This window comes from Dendrobates tinctorius, unplaced genomic scaffold (assembly GCF_039654945.1).
Source record: "Dendrobates tinctorius isolate UK_male_01 unplaced genomic scaffold, ASM3965494v1 ptg000128l, whole genome shotgun sequence".
Lineage (NCBI taxonomy): Eukaryota > Metazoa > Chordata > Amphibia > Anura > Dendrobatidae > Dendrobates > Dendrobates tinctorius.
The window spans coordinates 19,753,613-19,780,265 of NW_027361796.1; the positions used below are offsets into that span (position 1 = coordinate 19,753,613).

At 47.4% G+C, this 26,653-nt stretch overlaps 1 protein-coding gene across 1 annotated transcript; it reads right to left on the reverse strand.

Moving 5' to 3' along the window:
* Positions 1-11,754: 11,754 nt before the first annotated feature.
* On the reverse strand, positions 11,755-18,767 carry LOC141047578 (uncharacterized). The gene is made up of 3 exons (XM_073542712.1): positions 18,201-18,767; positions 17,695-17,848; positions 11,755-15,501 (listed from the first exon to the last, which is right to left on the reverse strand). The coding sequence occupies exons 1-3, from the start codon at positions 18,382-18,384 to the stop codon at positions 15,003-15,005; spliced, it is 837 nt and encodes a 278-aa protein (XP_073398813.1). The 5' UTR covers positions 18,385-18,767; the 3' UTR covers positions 11,755-15,002.
* Between the last annotated feature and the right edge of the window lie 7,886 nt (positions 18,768-26,653).

The following is a 26,653-nucleotide window of genomic DNA, read 5'->3' on the forward strand; positions in this document are numbered from 1 at the left end:
TGATGAGGTCAGTAGTGTAATGAGGTCAGTAGTGTGATGAGGTCAGTTGTGTGATGAGGTCAGTAGTGTGATGAGGTCAGCAGTGTGATGAGGTCAGTAGTGTAATGAGGTCAGTAGTGTGATGTCAGCAGTGTGAAGAGGTCAGTAGTTTAAAGAGGTCAGTAGTGTGATGTCAGCAGTGTGATGAGGTCAGTAGTGTGATGAGGTCAGTAGTGTGATGTCAGCAGTGTGATGAGGTCAGTAGTGTGATGAGGTCAGTAGTGTGATGTCAGCAGTGTGATGAGGTCAGTAGTGTAATGAGGTCAGTAGTGTGATGTCAGCAGTTTGATGAGGTCAGTAGTGTGATGAGGTCAGTAGTGTGATGAGGTCAGCAGTGTGATGACGTCAGCAGTGTGATGAGGTCAGTAGTGTGATGTCAGTAGTGTGATGAGGTCAGCAGTGTGATGAGGTCAGCAGTGTTATTAGGTCAGTAGTGTGATGTCAGCAGAGTGCTGAGGTCAGTAGTGTGAAGAGGTCAGTAGTGTGATGAGGTCAGTAGTGTGATGTCAGCAGTGTGCTGAGGTCAATAGTGTAATGAGGTCAGTAGTGTGATGTCAGCAGTGTGATGAGGTCAGTAGTGTGATGAGGTCAGCAGTGTGATGAGGTCAGTAGTGTGATGAGGTCAGCAGTGTGATGAGGTCAGTAGTGTCATGAGGTCAGTAGCGTCATGAGGTCAGTCGTGTGATGTCAGCAGTGTGATGAGGTCAGTGGTGTAATGAGGTCAGTAGTGTGATGTCTGCAGTGTGATGAGGTCAGTAGTGTGATGAGGTCAGTAGCGTCATGAGGTCAGTCGTGTGATGTCAGCAGTGTGATGAGGTCAGTGGTGTAATGAGGTCAGTAGTGTGATGTTTGCAGTGTGATGAGGTCAGTAGTGTGATGAGGTCAGCAGTGTGATGTCAGCAGTGTGATGAGGTCAGTAGTGTAATGAGGTCAGTAGTGTGATGTCAGCAGTGTGATGAGGTCAGTAGTGTGATGACGTCAGTAGTGTAATGAGGTCAGTACTGTGATGAGGTCAGTAATGTGTTTAAGTCAGTAGTGTGATGTCAAAAGTAGTGTAATGAGGTCAGCAGTGTGATGAGGTCAGTAGTGTGATGAGGTCAGTAGTGTCATGAGGTCAGTCGTGTGATGAGGTCAGTAGTGTGATGTCAGCAGCGTGATGAGTCAGAAGTGTAATGAGGTCAGTATTGTGATGTCAGCAGTGTGAAGAGGTCAGCAGTGTGATGAGGTCAGTAGTGTGATGTCAGTAGTGTGATGAGGTCAGTAGTGTAATGAGGTCAGCAGTGTGAAGAGGTCAGCAGTGTGATGAGATTAGTAGTGTGATGAGGTCACACCGCTGCACTTCGGGGCAAGGAACTGACAAGTTCTCTTCTTGATGATCCTGTCCTGGCATTCAAGTCCTTAGGCTAAGGTCACACTGGGCGTTTTTGCTGCGTTTTTTTTTCTGCAGCAAAACCAGAGTGCTTGGCAGGAAAGAAGCTGCGGCAAAAACATAAGTTTTGTTTAGTCTTTTTCATTCAATTCAATGGGTGAAAAGGGCTGAAACACTGCTGAAAGAAGTGACATGCTCTATGTCCAAAAAAAACATGCAAAGCACAAACTACTGGTGACAAAAAAAAACAATGTGTGTGCAAGAGATTTCTGAAATCTCATAGGCTTTGCTGGTAATGTGAAAAGCAGCTGAAAATTAGCATTAAAAATGCAGCAAAAATGCCCAGTGTGAACCTAGCCTTAAATTTATTTGCATCTTTCAGAATACTGGTGGAAGATACCTGGGGTCTAGCCTCAGAGGGGCTGCATGCAGCTGTATTCTGTGCAGGCCTGGACTACAGCAAGACTACGACTCCATCTTCTCTCTGCAGCTGCTTCTCCAGTTAGGCTGTGTTCACACACAGCGTTGTTTTAGCGGTATTTTTAGCGGTATTTTTAGCGGTTTTGCCTATAAAACCGCTATAAAACCGCTAAAAATAAGCTTCCCATTAATTTCTATGCATTTTGCACTTTTTGTACATATTGATGCGTTTTTTTACCGCGAAAAAAACGAATCGCAGTAAAAACGCAGCATGCTCATTAATTTTGCAGATTTTTCCGCGTTTCTGGCTAGTTCAATGCGTTTTGAAAACACGCCAGAAAAAAAGTATCAAAAACGCATCAAAAAGGCGCGGTTTCTGGGAAGGGAGTCAGGTTTTTGAGCAGAAATTTTCTGCTACGTGTGCACTTAGCCTAAGCCGACTACACAGGATTTAAGCGTTATTTACCTGCAGATTACTTCCTGGTTGTGGCAACTACGGATGTGAAACAGTGACTAAATCCTGAAAGTGTGAACGTGGCCGTAGGACTATGCGCTTGATGCCTCCACTGAGATAAAGTAGGTAGTATATATATATATTATATATATATGTCCTCTGCCCAGAGGTGAGCATACTGAGCAGCACTCGGTTCATTTGCTATCACGCCTTCCTGACAGCATAGAATAACCGATAGGCCGGGGTCACACTAACCGACGCAAAATACGGTCCGTAGTTTACAGGTGTAATACGGATGAATGACCCCTAAATAGTGCTCCGTATGTCATCCTTACATGGCAAGGTGTGGTCGCGTATTTTGCGCATGTCTGCATCCGTATGTAATCCGTATGGCATCCGTATGCAATCCGTATGGCGAGATTTTCTCGCCGCCTTGCAAAATGGACATATAATGGAGCCCTATGACAGGGTTTCTAACAGAAACGAAATAATAGATATAGACACATGTATATATATATATATACACAAGTCATAGAGACAAACATATATATATATATTTATATTTCACAGAGTTCTTCATAGCAGAATAGCCGCTAAATTGCCGGCTTCTATCAAATCCTTCCCCAACCCGACATGAAATGACACATGATTTACATTCAGTAAAGCATTTCATTTCATGTTTTTTAAGGCTGTGTGCACACGCTGCGGATTAGGTGCGGATTCATTCGCGCGGATTTTGTACAATCCGCAGGTGAAAACGCAGGTCAAAAGACCTGCGGTTTTACCTGCGGATTGCTCTGCGGTTTTGCCCTGCGGTTTTTCATCTCCTCAATGGAGGAGATGGCAAACCGCAGGGGAATCCGCAGAAAGAATTGACATGTCAATTCTTTCTGCGGATTGAAAACCACAGATAATCCGCGTGGAAAATTCCGCACCGTCTGCCCTGCGGTTTTTGATTCCCACAGGAAAACTGCTGCGGGTCCGCAGCGGCCAAAACCGCTGCGGAACCGCAGCAAAATCCGCAGCGTGTGCACACAGCCTTATATGTCCCTGACTAATAATTAGATGAGGGTTTGTGTGCAAAATTTGGGAGTTGTAGTTGTTATTTTAAGGGGTTAAATCGTTGTTAAAAAATGCGTGGGCTTCCCAATGCCCTGCAGCGGTGGCGAATGGGTTAATCTAACAAAGGGTTAATGTCATCTTACAATCTAATGGTGACATTAACCCTTTGTTAGATTAACCCACTCGCCACCAATATAGGGCAAAGGGAAGCCCACGCATTTTTTAACAACGATTTAACCCCTTAAAATAACAACTACAACTCCCAAATTTTGCACACAAACCCTCATCTAATTATTAGTCAGGGACATATAAAAAAACATGAAATGAAATGCATTACTGAATGTAAACCATGTGTCATTTCATGTCGGGTTGGGGAATGATTTGATAGAAGCCGGCAATTTAGCGGCTATTCTGCTATGAAGAACTCTGTGAAATATAAATATATATATATGTTTTTCACAATGACATGTATGTGTATATATATATATATATATATATATATATATGTATTCTATTGTGTATATATCTATTCTTTCTTTCTTTATTAAACCTGTCAGTGTGAGTTTACTGTATAGCGCACAGAATTGCCGGCTTTTCTAAAAGACACCGGGTGCGTATTTCTCGCAAGTCACATGTGTGGTCCGTGTGTAATCCGTATTTTTTGCGCGCCCATAGACTTGCATTGGCGTATTAGGCCGGGGTCACACTGGCGAGGAATACGGCCGAGTGAGAGGCGCTAAAAGCACGCATTACACACGGACAAATGATTCTCTATGGGTTTGCTCCCAACAGCCGTATATTTCTCATCCGTATTCTACGCTCCGTGCCAATCGCAGCATGCTGCGATTGTCAGCGTACTACGGCCGTAGTACGCCAATGCAAGTCTATGGGTGCGCAAAAAATACGGATTACACACGGACCACACATGTGACTTGCGAGAAATACGCACCCAGTGTCTTTTAGCAAAGGCGGCAATTCAGTGCGCTATACAGTAAACTCACACTGACAGTTTTAATAAAGAAAGAATAGATATAGACACATAGAATGCATATATATATATACACTCACTGGCCACTTTATTAGGTACACCATGCTAGTAACGGGTTGGACCCCCTTTTGCCTTCAGAACTGCCTCAATTCTTCGTGGCAGAGATTCAACAAGGTGCTGGAAGCATTCCTCAGAGATTTTGGACCATATTGACATGATGGCATCACACAGTTGGCGCAGATTTGTCGGCTGCACATCCCTGATGCGAATCTCCCGTTCCACCACATCCCAAAGATGCTCTATTGGATTGAGATCTGGTGACTGAGGAGGCCATTTGAGTACAGTGAACTCATTGTCATGTTCAAGAAACCAATCTGAGATGATTCGAGCTTTATGACATGGCGCATTATCCTGCTGAAAGTAGCCATCAGATGTTGGGTACATTGTGGTCATAAAGGGATGGACATGGTCAGCAACAATACTCAGGTAGGCTGTGGCGTTGCAACGATGCTCAATTGGTACCAAGGGGCCCAAAGAGTGCCAAGAAAAAATTCCCCACACCATGACACCACCACCACCAGCCTGAACCGTTGATACAAGGCAGGATGGATCCATGCTTTCATGTTGTTTACGCCAAATTCTGACCCTACCATCCGAATGTCGCAGCAGAAATCGAGACTCATCAGACCAGGCAACGTTTTTCCAATCTTCTACTGTCCAATTTCGATGAGCTTGTGCAAATTGTAGCCTCAGTTTCCTGTTCTTAGCTGAGAGGAGTGGTACCCGGTGTGGTCTTCTGCTGCTGTAGCCCATCTGCCTCAAAGTTCGATGCACTGTGCGTTCAGAGATGCTCTTCTGCCTACCTTGGTTGTAACGGGTGGCAATTTGAGTCACTGTTGCCTTTCTATCAGCTCGAACCAGTCTGCCCATTCTCCTCTGACCTCTGGCATCAACAAGGCATTTCCGGCCACAGAACTGCCGCTCACTGGATTTTTTTTCTTTTTCGGACCATTCTCTGTAAACCCTAGAGATGGTTGTGCGTGAAAATCCCAGTAGATCAGCAGTTTCTGAAATACTCAGACCAGCCCTTCTGGCACCAACAATCATGCCACGTTCAAAGGCACTCAAATCACCTTTCTTCCCCATACTGATGCTCGGTTTGAACTGCAGGAGATTGTCTTGACCATGTCTACATGCCTAAATGCACTGAGTTGCCGCCATGTGATTGGCAGATTAGAAATTAAGTCTTAACACACAGTTGGACAGGTGTACCTAATAAAGTGGCCAGTGAGTGTATATATATATATATGCATTCTATGTGTCTATATCTATTCTTTGGTTTCTGTCATGAACCCTGTCATAGGGCTCCATTATATGTCCATTTTGCAAGCCTGCGAGAAAATCTTGCCATACAGATGCAGACAAGCGCAAAATACGCGACCACACCTTGATTACGGATGACATACGGAGCACTATTTAGGGGTCATTCATCCGTATTACGCATGTAAACTACGGACCGCATTTTGCGCCGGTTAGTGTGACCCCGGCCTTACGGGCGTAGTACACTGAGGCTGGAGTCACACTAACCTGCGCAAAATACGGTCCATAGTTTACTTGCATAATACGGATGAATGACCACTAAATAGTGCTCCGTAGGTCATCCGTAAGCAAGGTGAGGACGCGTATTTTGCGCGTGTGCATCCGTATGTAATCCGTGTGACATCCGTATGGCGAGATTTTCTCGCAGCCTTGCAAAATGGACATTTAACGGTTTTGAGGCCTGCAAACAATTTAAATCATTAGCCTGCACCCTATTTAGACACTCAGAAACAGGTGGATGCCTACATTCTGTACATTTGTCACCTTGCTTTCACGAGGTGTGTTGGTGTTCTTTGTGCAGCATGGCAGAGGGTCTGAGATTCAATACAACTGAGCAGGTTCTCTTTACCTGGCTTTTGTCACGGCGCTTTGGGCAACCATATCCTGTGATAGTGGATCCGCGGAGGAGGAGACGCATGTGGGTCCATCCACTTTTGAGGCAACGACTCACAAGAGGTCATTTTCACCGCCTCTATTCTTCTCTGCGGGAGCATCCGGAGAAATTTTACCAGTACTGTCGCATGAGCATTTCCACATTTGATCGACTCTTGGAGACAGTGCGCCCTGGGATAACCTTTCAGGACACAAGGATGCGCAAAGCCATATCTGCAGAGGAGCGACTTCTACTCACAATACGGTATGTACTACACAACCACATTCTCTATGTTCATAATGTGTGTGCTAATTTATGTTTTTTGGCCTTCTTGGACAAAGTTTAATGCCCTCATCTTACTCCAAATATGTTTCACAGGACACAGCAGAATGTTAGATGTAATATGTCCTGCATATCACTTAGTCATTATGCCACCAAACAAGTTTGGTCGGCATGTAACTGATTTTTTTTACTTTAGACATTCTAAACTTTACTATTTCTGTTGTTCTACAGCTTCCTGTCCACTGGCCTGTCTTATGCCGCCCTCCACCATGAGTTTCTCATTGGAAAGTCAACCATTTCAGGCATAGTGAGGTCTACATGTGCACAAATCTGGACAAGACTCCATCAAGTGGTCATGCCCGAGCCCAGGATGGAAGACTGGTTAAGGATATCAAGGGACTTTGAGGAGGACTGCCAGTTTCCAAATTGTATTGGGGCCCTGGATGGCAAACATATCAGGGTGCGTAAGCCGCCGAACTCAGGCTCCCAATTCTTCAATTATAAACAATACTTTTCTGTTGTATTGTTGGCTCTGGTAGACCCTCAATAAAAGTTTATAATTGTTGACATTGGGGCCTATGGAAGGACGGGAGACTCTAGAGTCTTCAATACTTCCATAATGGCTCGGCGGCTACGCACCAACCAGTTGGATCTACCACCACCACGCCAGCTACCAGGCTCCCCCGAACAATCAGTCTCTTATGTCCTTGTGGCAGATGAGGCCTTTCAGTAAGGCTACTTTCACACATCAGGTTTTCGGCGTCAGGCGCGTTCCGGCGTCGTGCCGGAGCGCCGGATCCGGCAAATGTTTAGTAAAACCGGATGTGACGGATCCGGTTTTCTGCCGGATCCATCTTGCGCTTGACAGCCAAAACCGGATCCGTCTCATCCGGTTCATCCGGTTTTCGACGGATTACGCCGGATCCGGTTTTTAAAATCGCCCCTTGTGGCCTTCCGAAAGGGATTGGCTACTGAAAAACTATATATAGCGTGTTCCTACAGCCCTTCTTTGACAAGTTGTAGATGAGAAAGTGCAGGTTGGAGAGAAGAGCAAGTTACTGGCGAAGATGGATGTTGTGATTGGAAATATTTTGAAGAATTTGGCGGATTTTACAGCGGAGGCGAATCGTTTGAGGGTGATTGTTCTGGAGAAGGAGAGAGCGAGACAGCAGCGCATCAGGCATCGTAGACGACGTTTGTGGATCCACCCCATCACAGCCAAGAGAATGATGCGTGGGGTCTATTATACACTCTGCATGGACCTTAGTCGAAACCCGGATACATTTTTTGGATATGTTCGGATGAAAATGGAGAATTTTGATTACTTGGTGGAGCGCATTGCACACCTCAAGAAAATCGGACACCTATTGCCGCTTCTCTGTTTCACCCGCAGAGCGTCTGATGGTGACTTTAAGGTAAGCCACATTTATTGGATATGCTCGCATCAGAGCACACTTTCACTGCAATCTTGTTGGTGGTAGTTTGCAGCTCCAAGTGTTATAGCTGACTTTTGGTATGTAATGCTGTGATTTTTTTTTTTTTTTTGTGTTTTCAAACATTTTTATTGGATTTTAGTAAATAACAAGGGTTGGGAAAAGGGGAGGGAAAGAAGGGAAAGAAAGGGAATTAACAAAGGGAAAAGGGTGGGAAAGAGGATTAAGGGAAAAAGTAGAGAACTCAAGTCTTTTTAACAATGCCATACAGGTACATGAATATACATAAGTAATGTATCAAAACCCATACAATGCACATATATATGAAGCCAAGTTAGCGAATTCAAACCGCACCAAGTATAATTAAGTGTTACAGAATTTAGTGTTCCAAACCTTCCATTTGTTGGAATATCTGATTAATCCATCATTAACGGTTGCAAATCTCTTTTCTATGGAACTATGCTGATGAAGTCTGTCCAAAATTTCACCATATAATGGTGGGTCAGATTTTTTCCACCAGTAAGCAATTGTATTCTTTACTACTAGAAAGATATGTATGATAACAAATTTAACTGACGGGTCAACAAGTTCCAAGTCTATAGACAGCAAAGCTCTTTGGGGAGTGATTTTGAAATTTTGGGAAAAGGAATTGATATGCAGTGACACTCTGTTCCAAAGATCTTTAATCTTCGGGCAGCCCCAGAACAGGTGAAAAAGGTTTCCTTGTTGACCACAGTTCCTCCAACAAAGGGGAGAATGCTCCTGGTTTATATGCGATAATCTAATAGGGGTGAAATACCACCTGGTTAGAATCTTGAAATATGATTCGTGAAGAGTCATTGAAATATTAGACTGGTAGGTATATTTGATGGCGCTATCCCATTGCCCGTCTTCTTGTAATGCTGTGATTTTAAACTAACTGATTGTTTTTTAATTCCCCACAGATTTCTTGCAACTGGAGAATCCCTTTCGTCACTGCATTTCCAGTACAGACTCGGGATTTCCACCATATCTGGAATAGTGAAGTACACATGCAGTGCACTGTGGGACTCCTTAGCTGAAGAGTTTTTACCAGAGCCCACAACAGAGAGGTGGATTGAAATTTCAGAAAAGTTTCAACAGATATGTCAGTTTCCGAACTGCTTGGGCGCTGTGGACGGGAAACATATCCGCATTGTAAAGCCAGCCGGATCGGGATCGGAATATTTCAATTACAAGAAATATTTTTCAATTGTCCTCATGGCCATCGCTGACGCGGAATACAAATTTATTGCTGTTGATATTGGGGCCTATGGCCGCTCCAATGACTCTCAAGTTTTCAAACTGTCTGCCATGGGGCGTAAACTGTATGGAAACACCTTCCAGTTCCCACCCCCTAGACCGCTGCCGCAAACATCTGGTCCACCTATGCCATTTGTCTGTGTAGGGGATGAAGCCTTCCAGCTGTCAGAACACCTTTTGAAACCGTACTCTAGCAGAGGATTGACAAGAACAAAACGCATTTTTAATTACCGCCTCACAAGAGCAAGAAGAATGGTTGAATGTACCTTTGGTATTCTGACAGCCAAATGGCGGGTCCTATTGACTGCGATCAACCTCAAGACAGAAACTGTGGACGAGGTGATCAAAGCTTGCGTGGTACTCCACAATTTTGTTATCTGCAAGGAACCCATTTCCATTGAGGACACCTCTGAAGAAACCACCTTGCAAGATTACCATGACATTACCACTAGAAGTTCTGTGACGGTTTCAGTAATGAGGGACAATTTTGCACTATACTTTATGTCACCTCAAGGCAGAGTACACTGGCAGGATGACAGAGTGTGAAAGATTTGTGCCCTTAACCAAACTTGTGTACCTTCTGTACCAACAGTATATACCTTTGCCAACCAAAGTTGGCTATCTTGTCATGGTCTTACTATTTTTACCTTTAGGCCACAGGTGTGTACCTGGTTGTGTTTTATGCAAAGTATTTCACCTTTTAACAAAAGTTGTGTACATTGTTAGGAAATCACCAACAATAAACACAACTTTTTAAGTGAAATACTTTGCTTCAAACACAACCAGGAACACAACTGTGGCAAAAAGCTAAAATTTACCCACAGTTATATACCTGGTTTTGAATACCTTTTTACCTTTGAAATACCCTGTATTTAACCTTTTTTTTAAACATAGTTCGCCGCAGAAAGAAATGACAGACAACCATTGTGAAACGATAATTTAACTTTTATTTAAAATATTGTTTTTTTGTAAAATGTTTTTAAAGTGCAAAAAACTTTTTTAATAAAGGTTTTAAACCCAATGGGCATTTTTATTAAAAAACACACATTACAAATCTGTGTAGTGTGGGGTGGAAATACTGCTGGAGGGGCTGCGGGACACTTCGACACTGGGTGTGTGGAGAGAGGACTGGGATCGTGGTGGGGAAGGAACAGTTAGAGGTGAAGGTGTGGAAAAAGCTATAGAATGGGTGGACATGTGGGAGGCAGAAGAGGTGGTGGGCGGTGGAGTGGAGGGTTGGGCAGGGACTGTAGGAGCAGATGATGTTGATGGAAAGTTGTATGGGGAAGGAGTTTGGTACGGGGCAGGTTGCTGGAAGTGGGGAGGTTGCTGGTACTGGGGAGGTTGCTGGTACTGGGGAGGTTGCTGGTACTGGGGAGGTGGCTGGTATGGAATAGGAGGGGGAGGATGGAAAGTGGCTGGAGGGGGTGCAGGTGGAGGAACTACTGGGGTGGGAGGAGGAGGTTGGGAGGTAACGTGCTGTAGAGCACCGTGGCACGAATGCATTACATGCATCTGCTGGGTAGGAGAGAGCGTTGCCATGCGCTCCACAACAGACCTGAAAAAGGTGTGGTTTGGTGAAGATCTTGCTTCTGAATGCATGGTTTTCAGAAGTGTCTTCACCTCCAGAATGCTGGAGTTGATCTGCTGAAAGCCTGCGGAGATTTGCTCTGACAAGACTTTTAGACAGTTCTGGAAAGATGCATTCAGATGCAAGAACTCTGGCGCATAAGTCTTTTCCTGACCCCTCTGCCGCTGCCGCCCAGGACCCGCAGGTGTACTAGAGGTGGCAGGGGCAGAAGGGTGGGGTAAAGGGAAAGCGATCTCCTCACCAGCAGCTTCATGTAATGTAGGCGGCCACGATGCTCCTGTGCTGGTGGATGGGACAGATGGGTCGAATGTGTGGGAAGGCTGGGAAGGTGCAGATGTACCGGGGAGGTCGAAGTGTCCCTCGGTGCCGGTCTCCTCAGGGATCGCCTCAGAAGGGTCCAATCGTGCAGGCTCCCGAGTGCTGCTCACCGTGCTGTAGAATAAAGAGAAAAAAAAACAATTAAAATAGTGACATGGCATGGCCCTGGCTGAAAAAAAATTGTTACATCTAAACATTTTTTTTTTCACATGTGGTGTGTAATATTTACCTTCTGGTGACCATAATATCCCGGAGGAACGACAGGGCTCGTGCGTACTTGTACTTGCTCCTGCGTCCTCCAGATCCACTCGGGGCCCGCATCTTTTTATTGAACTCCTTCTTGAAACGATCCCTCACAGACCGCCACCGCTTCACAATTCTGTCCCCTGAAACGAGAAAGGACAAAGTGCTTAGTATACAACATCAGTGTTTCCCAAACTCCAGTCCTCATGGTCCCCAGGGGTCATGTTTTCAGGATTTCCATAGTAAATAGAAATCCTGAACACATGATCCGTGGGGACCACGAGGACTGGAGTTCGGGAAACACTGGTTTACATCAAGCAACCGGTACTGTATATACTTACACTCTTTAATCTGGGCCCGAGCATCGAGGTCCTCCCAGCGGGCCACAAGGAGCGAACAGATTTCCTCCCAGAGTCGTCGGGTAACGATCAGGTCAGCATGGCGGCGGTCAGCCATATTCCATAGCGGCTCCCTTTCTCTGACGAGATCGATGAGGTGGTCCACATCTATTCCTCCATCCTCACCGTCTGAGTCGGGAGCACGCTGTGAAGGCTGTTAAAGTAAAAGAGAAAAATAGCAAAATTAGTCACCACACTTAAGACATGAAATAAAAAGTGTACCAAAATTTCAGTTAAATATTATACTTACACGCTGGTGACCGCTGCGTTGCTGTCGCCGACGACCCTGGGAGGCACTGCGAGGACCTCTTGGCCGAGCACCAGATTGGGAAGACTAGAGAAGATAAGAAAAAAATGTATGTGTTTGGATGTAGGCATTTGTTTGCTGTGTGGTCTGCAGAACATTGTTTTCTATGTGTTGTGTGTAATGTGATGTTGTGTTTCTGCGTTTGATGCAAAAAACTTACCAATTGTGAGCCCACTACAGGTGTCTGTCCACCCCTTCCTTCTTCTTCTGGGAGCTCCTCTTCAGCTTGTGAATCCTGTTTTGAAATAAAAGGCAATGAATAGACATATATTACAGAGAAGATGGATTTTGGAAATAAAAACTTACCGTCAAATGCTGACGATGCGAGGGAGGGCTCCCAGAAGAAGATGTGCTGTCCTCTTGCTGGCCAGACTCCATGGCTGTGGGTGGTGCTGTTGCTGCTGCCAGTGCTGCCACTGCTGCTGAATCTCTTGGGCGGCTGTTGAATAAAGAGAAACAAAGGGCCAATGAATATCTTGATATTCCATGGCCCTAATTTTGAGGAATGGGGGATTTGATAATTACCTTCTCTCATCTGCTGCTGGACTCCCCTCCCGTTGTTCAGCATGCTGCTCCATTTGGGGTGGTGGTGGTGCTGATGGTGCTTTAGTGGTCTCCTGCGCCTGGTTGCTGTCTTGGGTGGCATGTTGGGTGTGGCTGAGGGTCCCACTGTCATGCTTTTATATATGCGGCTTGTGGGCAGAGCTACTGAGCATGCTCAGACCCAAAAAACCGGATCCGGCGCATTGCGCGCGCTCATAGGCTTTCATTGTGTGAAAAAGCCGGACACGCCGGATCCAGCGTGTCCGGCTTTTTCGCCGGAGACAAAAAAAGTTACAGTAGCCGTTTTTTCCAGACGCCGGATTGCGATACATTGCCGGATCCGGCGAAAACCGGATGAAACGCATGGCCATCCGGCCCGATCCGGCGCTAATGCAATTCAATGGGGGGGAAACCGGATCCGGCATTGCATTTCACCGGATCCGGTTTTTGTCAAAAGTGCCGGATCGCGCCTGACGGCAAAAACCTGATGTGTGAAAGAGGCCTTATCGCGCAATGTCATGAGGCCATATCCACGGCGCAACCTTGACCACAGGCACAGAATTTTTAACTTGCGCCTATCACGTGCTAGACGACTGGTGGAGTGTTCCTTTGGGATTCTTTGTGCCAAATGGCGGGTACTCCAGTCTGCCATTCAGTTGAGTGAGCAAAATGTGAATGAAGTTGTGAAAGCCTGTGTTGTTCTGCATAACTTCACCAGGATACATGATTGCTCCTCCTCTGATGGTGTTGTGCGTAGGCCGGACAATGTGCGCAGGGTGAGACCACCTATGAACCCTCAACGTAGACCGCTCTCTGGCCTCAAAGTGCGAGATATTTTCACTAATTACTTTATCTCACCTGAGGGGGCAACTTCTTGGCAAGAGCATGCTGTGTCTATGTTATAATTTGTTGCTTTAAATGTGTCTAAATATATATTACTCAAGCCTTTATGATTCTATGAGTGTTTCATTGCATTGGTTGGTGTCTGTTAGTATGTTGTGAGGGATTGTGAAAAATCACAGAGACGTTAACTAGAGTAGACAAATTTTCAGTTTTGCCTTTTTTTTTTTTTTTTTCGCTTAAAGGCAAACATAATTTTGCCATAAGACAAATTTGGCAATGGGCAAAATGACCCTTTGTGCCTTCTTTAACTTGTTGTGTAAATGAACATTACATAACAAAACAGCAACAAACATTAGGCAAAAACAACATTGCTGCATGACTAGATTAACCTAGATTTGCCAACAAAAGGTGAGCTCCATCACCAAAATAAAGGCAACAAGATAACACTCACATTTCCTCATAACGTTATCCAATCATAGAAAGATTCCACCATGACAGGCAAGGCTACCTCACAGCTTTCACACAGATATTACCTGTCTGTAGAACAGACAATATTTAAGCATGCTATACTGGAAAGGATGAAAATACAAAACTCACTTGTTAAGACATAGAGAGAGCGTGATATTCTGAATGCTGGTCGCCTAGAATTTTTTGACTAGAGATTGCTAACAAAAAAGGTGACTACTTAAATAAGGCGAGCACGCCTTTCTTAGGCATTAGCAAGTGAGTAGTGTATTTTCATCCTTTCATTTTACAGTATAGCGCATTTAAATATTCTCTTTTCTACACACATGTAATATCTGTCTGAAAGGCGGGAGGTAGCGTTGCCTGTCATGATGGATTGTTTCATATGTTTGGAAAACATAGTTTAAAAATGTGAATGTTAAATTATGTTCTAAATGTTGGTGAAGGAGAACACCTGTTTTTTCATTTATATTAGGAGCACCAGTTACATCTCACTGGACATCTCCACCCATCAGAATCATAAATCCTCATATGTTGGGGAAGGGGAACGTGGAAGAACAGCCTGTGGGTGCTGCTGGACATTGTGGCCAACATCGCCCTGTGTGGGGCCATACTGTTGCCCATGATGCTGGAATTGTCCAGCCTCCTGGGACTGTTGGGGATACTGGCCAGAGTAATGACGATGTGAGGGGCTTCTTGTTGGCTCTGGTAGGCCCGTGGCTCATACCCACCAAGATAGCCAGATCGTCCCCAACCAGGTTGGGACCAGCCTCCAACACTGGGTGGGTACAAGTGGCCATATTGGTGGGGTTGGCTTGAGGAAGACATTTGGGGCTGCGGAATAGACGGTTGGGTAGGGGGAGGAAGAGGTTGAGTTGTTGGCCCACGTATTAGGGGCTGTTCAGACCCTGCTTGAGCAAGCATCTGTGTGGATGGTCTCAGGCGCATTAAATTTCGTGGTGAGAGCTGCCACCTCTCCAGAAATTCAAAAACCTCATATGGGGTATTGGGGGGGGGTGCTTGCATCAAGCAGGATCTGAATATATCCCCTAATACGGAGCCTGACCTCACGGGTAAGGACACGGAGATAAAGGGTGAGGCTACGTGCATAGGCCTCCTCCCCATCATCTGTAGTTACTCTGGACAAATAATTTAGCACCCCTGTGTCCACATTGGTCCTGCTCTCTTGAAGAGTGACCTGGCGCCTTCTTCTTGTTCGCCGTGATGCTAGAGCAGCCTGTGGGGAGGACCTGATCTGGGCAGTTGGGCTGCTGCTCAAGTTGCCCGGCTCTTCCAGGATGGGTGAGGTGGCAGCAGCAGACCGTCCTGGTGGTGTGGTGTGTAGGGCAGCCATTGTGTGGTCTTGTGATGCCTCATCTTCAGCCATCCTTCTTGTAGGGGGAGAAGATGGACCAGCCACCTCATCCCCTACAGGATCTATAATGGGCTCTGCCTCTGAGGCCGTTCCTCGATCCGTAAGGCTGGATTGAGTTCTGTTATGAAATAGAACAGAGGCAAAAATAAATCAATATTTTTGTCCCTGTAAAGTATTTGTGTAATGTATTTGTGTAATGTGGTGTGAGCCAGTGGCGTATCTAGGGGGGCAGCCGGGGCAGTTGCCCCGGGCGCAGCCAGCAGGGGGGCGCAGTCGGGCCGCCTAATGCAGCGGTCCGCAGTGTCCTCCCTGGCGGCTGCGTTCTGCCGCCCCCCGCCTGAGAGTCGGCGGTTCTCTGTGTCAGCTGTCAAGCTGACAGCCGGCGCAGAGAAGGAGGCCGTGCCGGCTCCCAGGGAGCAATTGTACCGGCGTCTATACAGACGCCTGTACAATTGAAGCTCTGACCGCCGGGCCAGAGCGACGTCAGCAGCGTGATCATGTCATGTGATCACGCTGCTGACGTCACTCCCCGGCGCCCAAAGCAAACGCTGGTGGTAAGTGTGCTCCACTGTGGAGCTGAAGAACCACCGAAGATGGGAGATGAGGGGGAGTTAATGAGTGGAGATGGGGGGGATTTGTAGAGGGGATGGCGGTTAATGTGTGGGGGTATTTAGAGTGGGGATGGGGTTTAATGAGTGGGGATGCCATGGGGTTAATGTGTGGGGGTATTTAGAGTGGGGATGGGGGTTAATGAGTGGGGATGCCATGGGGTTAATGTGTGAGGGGATTTGGAGTGGAGATGGGGGTTATTTAATGTGATGGGGTTAATGAGTGGGGATTGGGTTAATGTGTGCGGGGGTTAATGAATGGGGATGGGGATTAATGTGTGGGGGTGTTAATGAGTGGGGAAGGGGGTTAATGTGTGTGAGGGTTAATGAATGGGGATGGGGGTTAATGTGTGGGGGTATTTGGAGTGCAGATGGTTATTTAATGTGTGGGGGGATTTGGAATGGTGATGGGGTTAATGAGTGGGGATTGGGTTAATGTGTGCGGGGGTTAATGAATGGGGATGGGGGTTAATGTATGGGGGCGTTAATGAGTGGGGTTGGGGTTAATGTGTGGGGGTATTTGGAGTGCTGATGGGGGTTAATGAGTGGGGATTGGGTTAATGTGTGGGGGGATTTGGAATGGGGATGGGGGTACTTAATGTATGTGGGGGATTGGGGATGGGGGGATTTAATGTGTGGGAAGATTTGAGGACACAAAATAAAGAGTATGTATGAGGAAACAGTATGGGGGATTGGTGCAGACAGTATGGGGAGCGAATGGGTTAATGTAAGTGGACACAGTATGGGGAGTCGGGGGTATGTGTGAGCAGACAGTATAGAGAGTGAGGGGGTAAATATATGAGGAGACAGTATGGTGAACAGGTGGGATGTTAGAGGAGACAGTATGAGGAGGGAGGGGAATAGTGTGAGGTGACAGTATATTGCAGACATTTTTTATTTAGGAGCATTATAATGACACTTCTATCTTTAAGGGCGTCGTGTGGAGATTTGCTGCAGAAGACCGGAGAAGATGGAAGTCTGCTGAGACGAGATGTGGATGAGAAAACTCATCATGGGGTCTAGAAGAAAAGGAGACTGACTGCAGAGACGACGTCATCTATAAGGTACCTGGATGTAAATGTTATTTGTGATACTGACTAATTCTCATGTTTTTATTTGTTAGGAACATTAAAGGGGTTCTCCAGGTTTGTACGGAGTCTGCAGTCATTCTATGTGACTGCAGACGTCTGAATTCTCACAGTGCTCACTGAACGCTGTCAGGATTCTCTCGTGCCGGTAATTTACATACATGCGGTCACATGCTGACTAGACGTGTGTGGCCTCACTCAATGAAAATGAACGGAGCGAGGCCGGGCACGTCTAGTCGGAATGTGGCCAGAAGTATAAAAATCACATACTTGTGCTGACATGACTGTACATCGGCCAGGGAGAATCCTAAAAGTGTGCAGTGCATTCGTTGTGAGAATTCAGAAGCTGCAATGTCAGGATTTAGCTCTGCAGGTTCCAGTAGTCATCACATAGACACTTCACTCATATGCGATTTTCATACTTGACAACGAGCTTCTCTTCCTGCTTCTCTCAGTTTTTTACTGAACATTGAGAGCATTAGGAGGAGCAGCTCGTGGGTACATGGCTAAGTGTGCAAGTCGCATATGTACTTGGGGGGGGGGGGCGCCGAACCGAATTCTTGCCCCGGGTGCCAGAGAGCCTAGATACGCCTCTGGTGTGAGCTATGTACTTACGGTCTCAGATCCAGAATTGGGGCGAGGAAGTTCAGCCGGTCATAGTATATATATTTTCTTTTGACATGCCCAGCATCCCCACTCCTTGACTGCTGCTGGCGTTCCCGGCGGAACTGGTCCCGGATGCTTCGCCAGCGTTTCATCACATCTTCCACTGCAATGTGACAGGAAAGATTGTTAAAATCACATATTTGAGAGGTCACATTTTCGAACAGTAGTCTAGGCACGGGGCCTTCTGGGGTGTGCGTTCTACCCATGGTGGCATATGTAATTGGGCCGATACCCAGGGTCTCATTAGCTACACTGAAACAAATTTTTTTGGCTAGGAGGATGAGGAGCTTGTGGCCTAACCCCTAATTATGGCTGTGTGAAGCCACGTGTCACATCCTAATGTAACGGCCTCATGAGGCTAATAAAAGTACATGCCCAGGAAGGGGGGTGCTGAATCTAGATTCCTTTTATAGCGCGCGCTAAGGTTAATGATATTTTTTTATGGTTGCACTTACGAATTTTCTGCTGCTCATCACGTGGTCTGTCACCAAAGTCATGGTACATCTGGCGACAGATGCGCCTCCATGACGCCTCCTTTCTTGTGCTGTTCGCATAATTTGCATCGCGTGGGTCCCATATTTCGGGACGCTCCTGCACCAGCACAATGAGCATCTCTACATTAATATATGTGGACGCCATGCTGCTGCTGTACTCCGTGGAGGCGTACTTCCTGGATGTCTGGAGCGCTTTTTGAGCTCATTTGCATGTCTAGGCTTCCTGATGATGGATTGGCCCATTTCCTGTCACCAGCCAAAAGACCAGTGTATTTCTCGCAGGTCACATGTGTGGTCCGTGTGTACAGTGGCGGATCTTAATAGGGGAGGATGGGGCGGTCGCCCCGGGCCCAAGGTTTTTTGGGGGCCCAGCCTGTTAGTGAGAGGCAGGGCCACCATCAGGGCATTACTGCCCTTACTGCTGTATGGGGCCCGGTGAACAGCAGTACAGAAGGGGGCCCGCAGGTCAGGGGCCCCGCTCCTGTGCTCCTAGCCATCGGGCCCCAAGTGCTATGCGCTGCGGCCGAAGCGTTGAAGGACCTGTGGTGACGTCATCGTCATGTGATCAGGGGGCGGAGCTAATCACAGGCCTTTACCATTGATCAGCTCTGCCCCCTGATCACATGATGATGACATCACCACAGGTCCTTCAGCTTAGATCACACTGCAGCTGTATCTTCGCCGCAGGAGCGTGGCCAGATAAGAAGAAAGTTTTTTTATTTAATTATTTAAAGCGGACAATATGTTTCCCTGGCAGATTGGAGACATGGGTGAGGCAAGATGGAGATGGGCAGGATTGGAAACATTGGGGTCAGGATGGAGACGGAGCAGGATGGAGATGGGGCAGGATGGAGAATGGGGCAGGATTGGAGACAGGCAGGATGGAGATGGAGGCAGGATTGGAGACGGGGCAGGATTGGAGATGGGGGGCAGGATTGGAGATGTGGGCAGGATTGGAGACGGGGGGCAGGATGGAGATGGAAGCAGGTTGGAGACAGGGGCAGGATTGGAGATGGGGGCAGGATTGGAGACGGGGGCAGGATGGAGATGGAGGCAGGATTGGAGACGGGGCAGGATTGGAGACGGGGGCAGGATTGGAGACGGGGGCAGGATTGGAGACGGGGGCAGGATTGGAGACGGGGGCAGGATGGAGACGGGGGCAGGATGGAGACGGGGGCAGGATGGAGACGGGGGCAGGATTGGAGATGGGGGGCAGGATGGAGATGGAGGCAGGATTGGAGGCGGGGGCAGGATTGGAGACGGGGGCAGGATTGGAGACAGGGCAGGATGGAGATGGAGGCAGGTTGGAGACAGGGGCAGGATTGGAGATGGGGCAGGATTGGGGACGGGGGCAGGATGGAGGTGGGGCAGGATGGAGATGGAGGCAGGATTGGAGACGGGGCAGGATTGGGGACGGGGGCAGGATGGAGACGGGGGCAGGATGGAGACGGAGGCAGGATTGGAGATGGGGCAGGATTGCGGACGGGGGCAGGATTGGAGACAGGGGCAGGATTGTCCACAGGTAAAAGTGTGGCCCCCACATGTCAGTGTGAGTGGGGCCCCGGAGGACAGTTTCGCTCTGGTGCCACAAACTGTGCTGAACCTGCTGCCAGCTTTGTAGTAGTGCCATGAGCGGGTGATGCCCTGGGCAGTGCCAGTGCAGAGTTGGGGGGCACAGAGGAGCATTGTGATGTGGTGCTGCTCGCCCCCTGTCCTGTGGAACCCTCTGCCCCTATAGGACCCCCTGTCTCCTGCCCCATGGGGCCACCTGCCCTTGTGATACCCCTGTCCCCTGTCCTGTGGGACCCCCTGTCCCTCTGATTCCCCTGCTCCCTGTCCTGTGGCACCCCCTTCCCCTGTGATGCCCCTGCTCCCTGTCCTGTGGGACCCCCTGCCCCTGTGATGCCCCTGCTCCCTGTCCTGTGGGACCCCCTGCCCATGTGATGCCCCTGCTCCCTGTTCTGTGGGGCCACATGCCCCTGTCATGTATGTTACCAGGAACTGATCTCCCAGGAGCACAATAGTCTCTGGTTCTGGAGGAGATCCCCAGATCTATAGATCCATGCACATCGCTCATCCCCAGTACAAGTTGTGATGGCTTCTGGGGTGATGGGTTGATGGGCCAGCTGTATTCTCCATGTGGTTAGCAGATCTCATCTGTGGCCACTGACTGTGACACTGCTCACAGAGTTCCAGGCTTCAGTCATTGATTTGTCTGCTGGGGGAGTGAAATGCCTCTTTGGTGTGGGGATTCCCTCTCCCATTGTCTTCTCCCTGCGATATTAATGACCTGGTGATGCAGCAGCCGCCTGGCAGAAGCTCGGCATTTTTTGGATTAGATGTCCATTTCTTCTGTGGCTATTGTTTGCCCGTGGCTTGTCCTCATTATGTAAGCCATCTCTGGGCACTGACCTCCATGACCCCGTCACATGACCCCATCACATGACCCCGTCACATGATTGGGGGGCCCACAGAGTCTGAACAGCCCGGGGCCCTGGCTACCCTTAATCCACCCCTGCGTGTGTAATCCGTATTTTTTGAGCACCCATAGACTTGCATTGGCGTACTACTGGCGTAGTACGCTGACAATCGCAGCATGCTGCGATTGGCACGGAGTGTAGAATACGGATGAGAAATATACGGCTGGTGCGAGGGACCCCATAGAGAATCATTGGTCCGTGTGTAATGCGTGCTTTTAGGCCGGAGTCACACTGGCGAGGAATACGGGTGCGTGAGAGGCGCAAAAAGCACGCATTAGACACGGACCAATGATTCTCTATGGGGTCACTCGCACCAGGCGTATATTTCTCCTCCGTATCCTCCGCTCCGTGCCACTCGCAGCATGCTGCGATTGTCAGCGTACTACGCCCGTAGCACGCCAATGCAAGTCTATGGGTGCGCAAAAAATACGGATTACACACTGAACACACGTGTGACCTGCGAGCAATACGCAGGTCTTTTGGCTGGAGAACAGGAAATGGGCCAATCCATCATCAGGAAGCGTAGACATGCAAATAAGCTCAAAAAGCGCTCCAGACATCCAGGAAGTCAGCCTCCACGGAGTACAGCAGCAGCATGGCGTCCACTTACATAAATGTGGAGATGCTAATTGTGCTGGTGCAGGAGCGTCCAGAAATATGGGACCCACGCGACGCAAACTATGCGAACCGCACAAGAAAGGAGGCGTCATGGAGGCGCATCTGTCGCCAGATGTACCATGACTTCGGTGACAGACCACGTGATGAGCAGCAGAAAATTCGTAAGTGCAACCATAAAAATATAATTAACGTTAGCGCGCGCTAAAAGATGACTCTACAATCAGCCCCCCCCCCCTTCCTGGGCATGTAATTTTAGCCTCATGAGGCCGTTACATTAGGATGTGACACGTGGCTTCACACAGCCATAATTAGGGGTTAGGCCACAAGCTCCTCATCCTCCTAGCCACTAAAATTAGTTTCAGGGGAGCTAATGAGACCCTGGGTATCGGCCCAAATACATATGCCACCATGGGTAGAACGCACACCCCATAAGGCCCCATGCCTAGACTACTGTTTGAAAATGTGACCTCTCAAATATGTGATTTTGACAATCTTTCCTGTCACATTGCAGTGGAAGATGTGATGAAACGGTGGAGAAGCATCCGGGACCAGTACCGCCGGGAACGCCAGCAGCGGTCCAGGAGTGGGGATGCTGGCCATGTCAAGCGGAAATATATATATTATGACCGGCTGAACTTCCTAGCCCCAATTCTGTCTCTGAGACCGTAAGTACATACCTCACACCACATGACACAAAAACATTACACAAATACTTTACAGGGACAAAAATATTGATGTATTTTTGCCTCTGTTCTATTTCATAACAGAACTCAATCCAACCTTACGGATCGAGGAACGGCCTCAGAGGCAGAGCCCATTATTGATCCTGTAGGGGATGAGGTGGCTGGCCCATCTTCTCCCCCTACAAGAAGGATGTCTGAAGAGGAGGCATCACAAGACCACCCAATGGGTGCCCGACACAACACACCACCAGGACGGTCTGCAGCTGCAACCTCACCCATCCTGGAAGAGATGGGCAACTTGAGCAGCAGCCCAACTGCCCAGATCAGGCCCTCCCCACAGGCTGCTCTTGCATCACGGCGAATAAGAAGGCGCCAGGTCGCCATTCAAGAGAGCCGGACCCATGTGGACACTGGGGTGCTGAATTACTTGTCCAGAGTCACTACAGATGATGGTGAGGAGGCCTATGCACGTAGCCTCACCCTTTATCTCCGTGCCCTTACCCGTGAGGTCAGGCTCCGTATTAGGGGGTGTATTCAGATCCTGCTTGATGCAAGCACCCCCCCCAATACCCCATATGAGGTTTTTGAATTTCTGAAGAGGTGGCAGCTCTCACCAAGAAATTTAATGCGCATGAGACCATCCACACAGATGCTTGCTCAAGCAGGGTCTGAACAGCCCCTAATACGTGGGCCAACAACTCAACCCCTTCCTCCCCCTACCCATCCTTCTATTCCACAGCCCCAAATGTCTTCATCAAGCCAACCCCACCAATATGGCCACTTGTACCCACCCAGTGTTGGAGGCTGGTCCCAACCTGGTTGGGGACAATCTGGCTATCTTGGTGGGTATGAGCCACGGGCCTACCAGAGCCAACAAGAAGCCCCTCACCATCATCATTATTACTCTGGGCAGTATTACCAACAGGCCCAGGAGGCTGGACAACAACAGCATCATGGGCAACAGTATGGCCCCGCACAGGGCGATGTTGGCCACAATGTCCAGCAGCACCCACAGGCTGTTCCTCCCCGTTCCCCTTCCCCTACATATGAGGATTTATGAATCAAAAATTTGGAGATGTCCAGTGACATGTAACTGGTGCTTCTAATCTAGACAAAAAAACAGGTGTTCTCCTTCACCAACATTTAGAACATAATTTAACACTCACATTTTTAAACAATGTTTTCCAAACATATGAAACAATCCATCATAACAGGCAACGCTACCTCACGCCTTTCACACAGATATTACATGTGTGTATAAAAGAGAATATTTAAATGCGCTATGCTGTTTTACCTGAAAAGATGAAAATACACTAATCACTTGCTAATGCATAGGAAAGGCGTGCTTGCCTTTAGTTAAGTAGTCAACTTTGTTATTAGCAATCTCTAGTAAACCAATTTGAGGCGACCAGCATTCACAATATCACGCTCTCTCAATGTCTTAACAAGTGATTTTTGTATTTTCATCCTTTCCAGTATAGCATGCTTAAATATTGTCTGTTCTACAGACAGGTAATATCTGTGTGAAAGATGTGAGGTAGCCTTGCCTGTCATGGTGGAATCTTTCTATGATTGGAAAACATTATGAGGAAATGTGAGTGTTATCTTATTCACTTTATTTTGGTGATGGAGCTCACCCTTTGTTGCCTAATCAAGGTTAATGTAGGCATGCAGCAATGTTGTAATTGCATAATGTTTGGTGCATTTTTTTTCCGTAATGTTAATGTTACACCAAGTTAAAGAAGGCCCAAAAGGTCTTTTTGGCCATTGCCAAATTTGTGTTCTGGCAAAATTATGTTTGCCTTTAAACAAAACAAACAAAAAAAAGGCAAAACTAAAAATTTGTCTACTCTACTTAACGTCTCTGTGTGATTTCTCACTATCCATCACAACATACTTACAGACACCAACCAATGCAAAGAAACACTCATAGAATCATAAAAAGGCTTGAGTAATATATATTTAGACACACTTTGAAAAAAAGAAATTATAACATAGACACAGCATTCTCTTGCCAAGACGTTGCCCCCTCAGGTGAGATAAAGTAATTCGTGAATATATCACGCACTTTGAGGCCAGAGAGCGGTCTACGTTGAGGGATGATAGGTGGCCTCACCCTGCACACATTGTCCGGCCTACGCACAACACCATCAGAGGAGGAACAATCATGGATCCTGGTGAAGTTATGCAGAACAACACAGGCTTTGACAACTTCATTCACATTTTGCTCACTCAACTGAATGGCAGACTGGAGTACCCGCCATTTGGCACAAAGAATCCCAAAGGAACACTCCACCAGTCGCCTAGCACGTGATAGGCGCAAGTTAAAAATTCTGCGCCTGTGGTCAAGGTTGCGCCGGGGATATGGCCTCATGACATTACGTGATAACTGAAAGGCCTCATCTGCCACAAGGACATAAGGGACTGATTGTTCGGGGGAGCCTGGTAGCTGGCGTGGTGGTGGGAGATCCAACTGGTTGGTGCGTAGCCGCCGACCCATTATGGAAGTATTGAAGACTCTAGAGTCTCCCGTCCTTCCATAGGCCCCAATGTCAACAATTATAAACTTGTATTGAGGGTCTACCAGAGCCAACAATACAACAGAAAAGTATTGCTTATAATTGAAGTATTGGGATCCTGAGTTCGGCGGCTTACGCACCCTGATATGTTTGCCATCCAGGGCCCCAATACAATTTGGAAACTGGCAGTCCTCCTCAAAGTCCCTTGAAATCCTTAACCAGTCTTCCATCCTGGGCTCGGGTAGGACCACCTGATGGAGTCTTGTCCAGATTTCTGCACATGTAGACCTCACTATGCCTGAAATGGTTGACTTTCCAATGAGAAACTCATGGTGGAGGGCGGCATAAGACAGGCCAGTGGACAGGAAGCTGTAGAACAACAGAAATAGTACAGGTTAGAATGGCTAAAGTAAAAAAAAATCAGTTACATGCCGACCAAACTTGGTAGGAAATGAGAGAGAACAACACACACATATGTGGTGGCACAATGACTAAGTGATATGCAGGACATATTAGATGTAACATTCTGCTGTGTCAGGTGAAACATATTTTGAGTAAGATGAGGGTATTAAACATTGTCCAAGAAGGCCAAAAAACATAAATTAACACACACATTATGAACATAGAGAATGTGGTTGTGGAGTACATACCGTATTGTGAGTAGAAGTCACTCCTCTGCAGATATGGCTTTGCGCATCCTAGTGTCCTGAAAGGTGATCCCAGGGCGCACTGTCTCCAAGAGGCGATCAAATGTGGAAATGCTCATTCGACAGTACTGGTAAAATTTGTCCGGATGCTCCCGCAGAGACGAATAGAGGCGGTGAAAATGCCCTCTTGTGAGTCGTTGCCTCAAAAGTGGATGGACCCACATGCGTCTCCTCCTCCGCGGATCCACTATCACAGGATATGGTTGGCCAAAGCGCCGTGACAAAAGCCAGGTAAAGAGAACCTGCTCGGTTGTATTGAATGTCAGACCCTCTGCCATGCTGCACAAAGAACACCAACACACCTCGTGAAAGCAAGGTGATAAATGTACAGAATGTAGGCAGCCACCTGTTTCTGAGTGTCTAAATAGGGTGCAGGCTAATGATTTAAATTGTTTGCAGGCCTCAAAACCGTTAAATGTCCATTTTGCAAGGCTGCGAGAAAATCTCGCCATACGGATTGCATACGGATTACATACGGAGACACACATGCGCAAAATACGCGACCTCACCTTGCTTACGGATGACCTACGGAGCACTATTTAGTGGTCATTGATCCGTATTACGCATGTAAAATACTGACCGTATTTTGCGCAGGTTAGTGTGACTCCAGCCTTAGGCTACTTTCACACATCAGTTTTTGTGCATCAGGCGCGATGCGGCGCCGTGCCGCATTGCCGGATCCGGCATAACATGTGAAAAAACTGATGCACCGGTTCCGGTTTTTTACCGGATCCGGTCAACGGATTATGCCGGATCCGGCAAAAAACCGGAACCGGTGCATCAGTTTTTATCAGTTTTTCCATCCGTTTTGTCCGTTTTTTTGCCGGATCCGGTTTTTAAAAAAACTCCCAAAAGCCACCATTGGCTACTGGCATTTACAGAAAATCCTATATATACCTTGGTATACACCCTGGTGTGAGGTTGTTGTTTTGGAGCAAGATGGAAGCCATTATTGGGAACATCGCTCAGGCTTACATTGATTTCACTTTTGAGGCCAATTCTTTGGCAGCAATTGTCATGGCGAAGGAGCGACAAAGGCAGCGTATCATGCGTCTGCGCCGACGTCGTTTCTGGATTCACCCTATAACTGCACAGAGGCTGACACTGGGAGTGTTTGCAACGTTATATCTGTCGTTGCGAGGAAATCCAGAGAAGTTTTTTCATTATACGAGGATGAAAGTGGAAACTTTTGATTTTTTGCTGGACAGGGTTGGAGAACTGATCCGGAGACGTGACACCTACTGCCGCTTCTCCATCTCACCACCGGAGCGTTTGATGGTCACTCTCCGGTAAGCAATTGTTATTCTTTGTCCTTCAAAGCAGACTTCAGTATACTGGAAATGTGTCTCCTCCTGTTGTTGCAGTTATTTTGCATTAATTATTTTTTTAACTTTTCCCACAGATTCC

What these genes read in the sequence shown, in the direction of transcription:
- LOC141047578 (XM_073542712.1), bottom strand. Translation starts at nt 18,384, where the DNA reads ATGGCGTCCACATATATTAATGTAGAGATGCTCATTGTGCTGGTGCAG. An exon ending in TGATGAGCAGCAGAAAATTC is followed by an intron (nt 17,849 to 18,200) that starts GTAAGTGCAACC and finishes GTCACATTGCAG; the next exon opens with TGGAAGATGTGATGAAACGC. An exon ending in CCAATTCTGGATCTGAGACC is followed by an intron (nt 15,502 to 17,694) that starts GTAAGTACATAG and finishes ATTTCATAACAG; the next exon opens with AACTCAATCCAGCCTTACGG.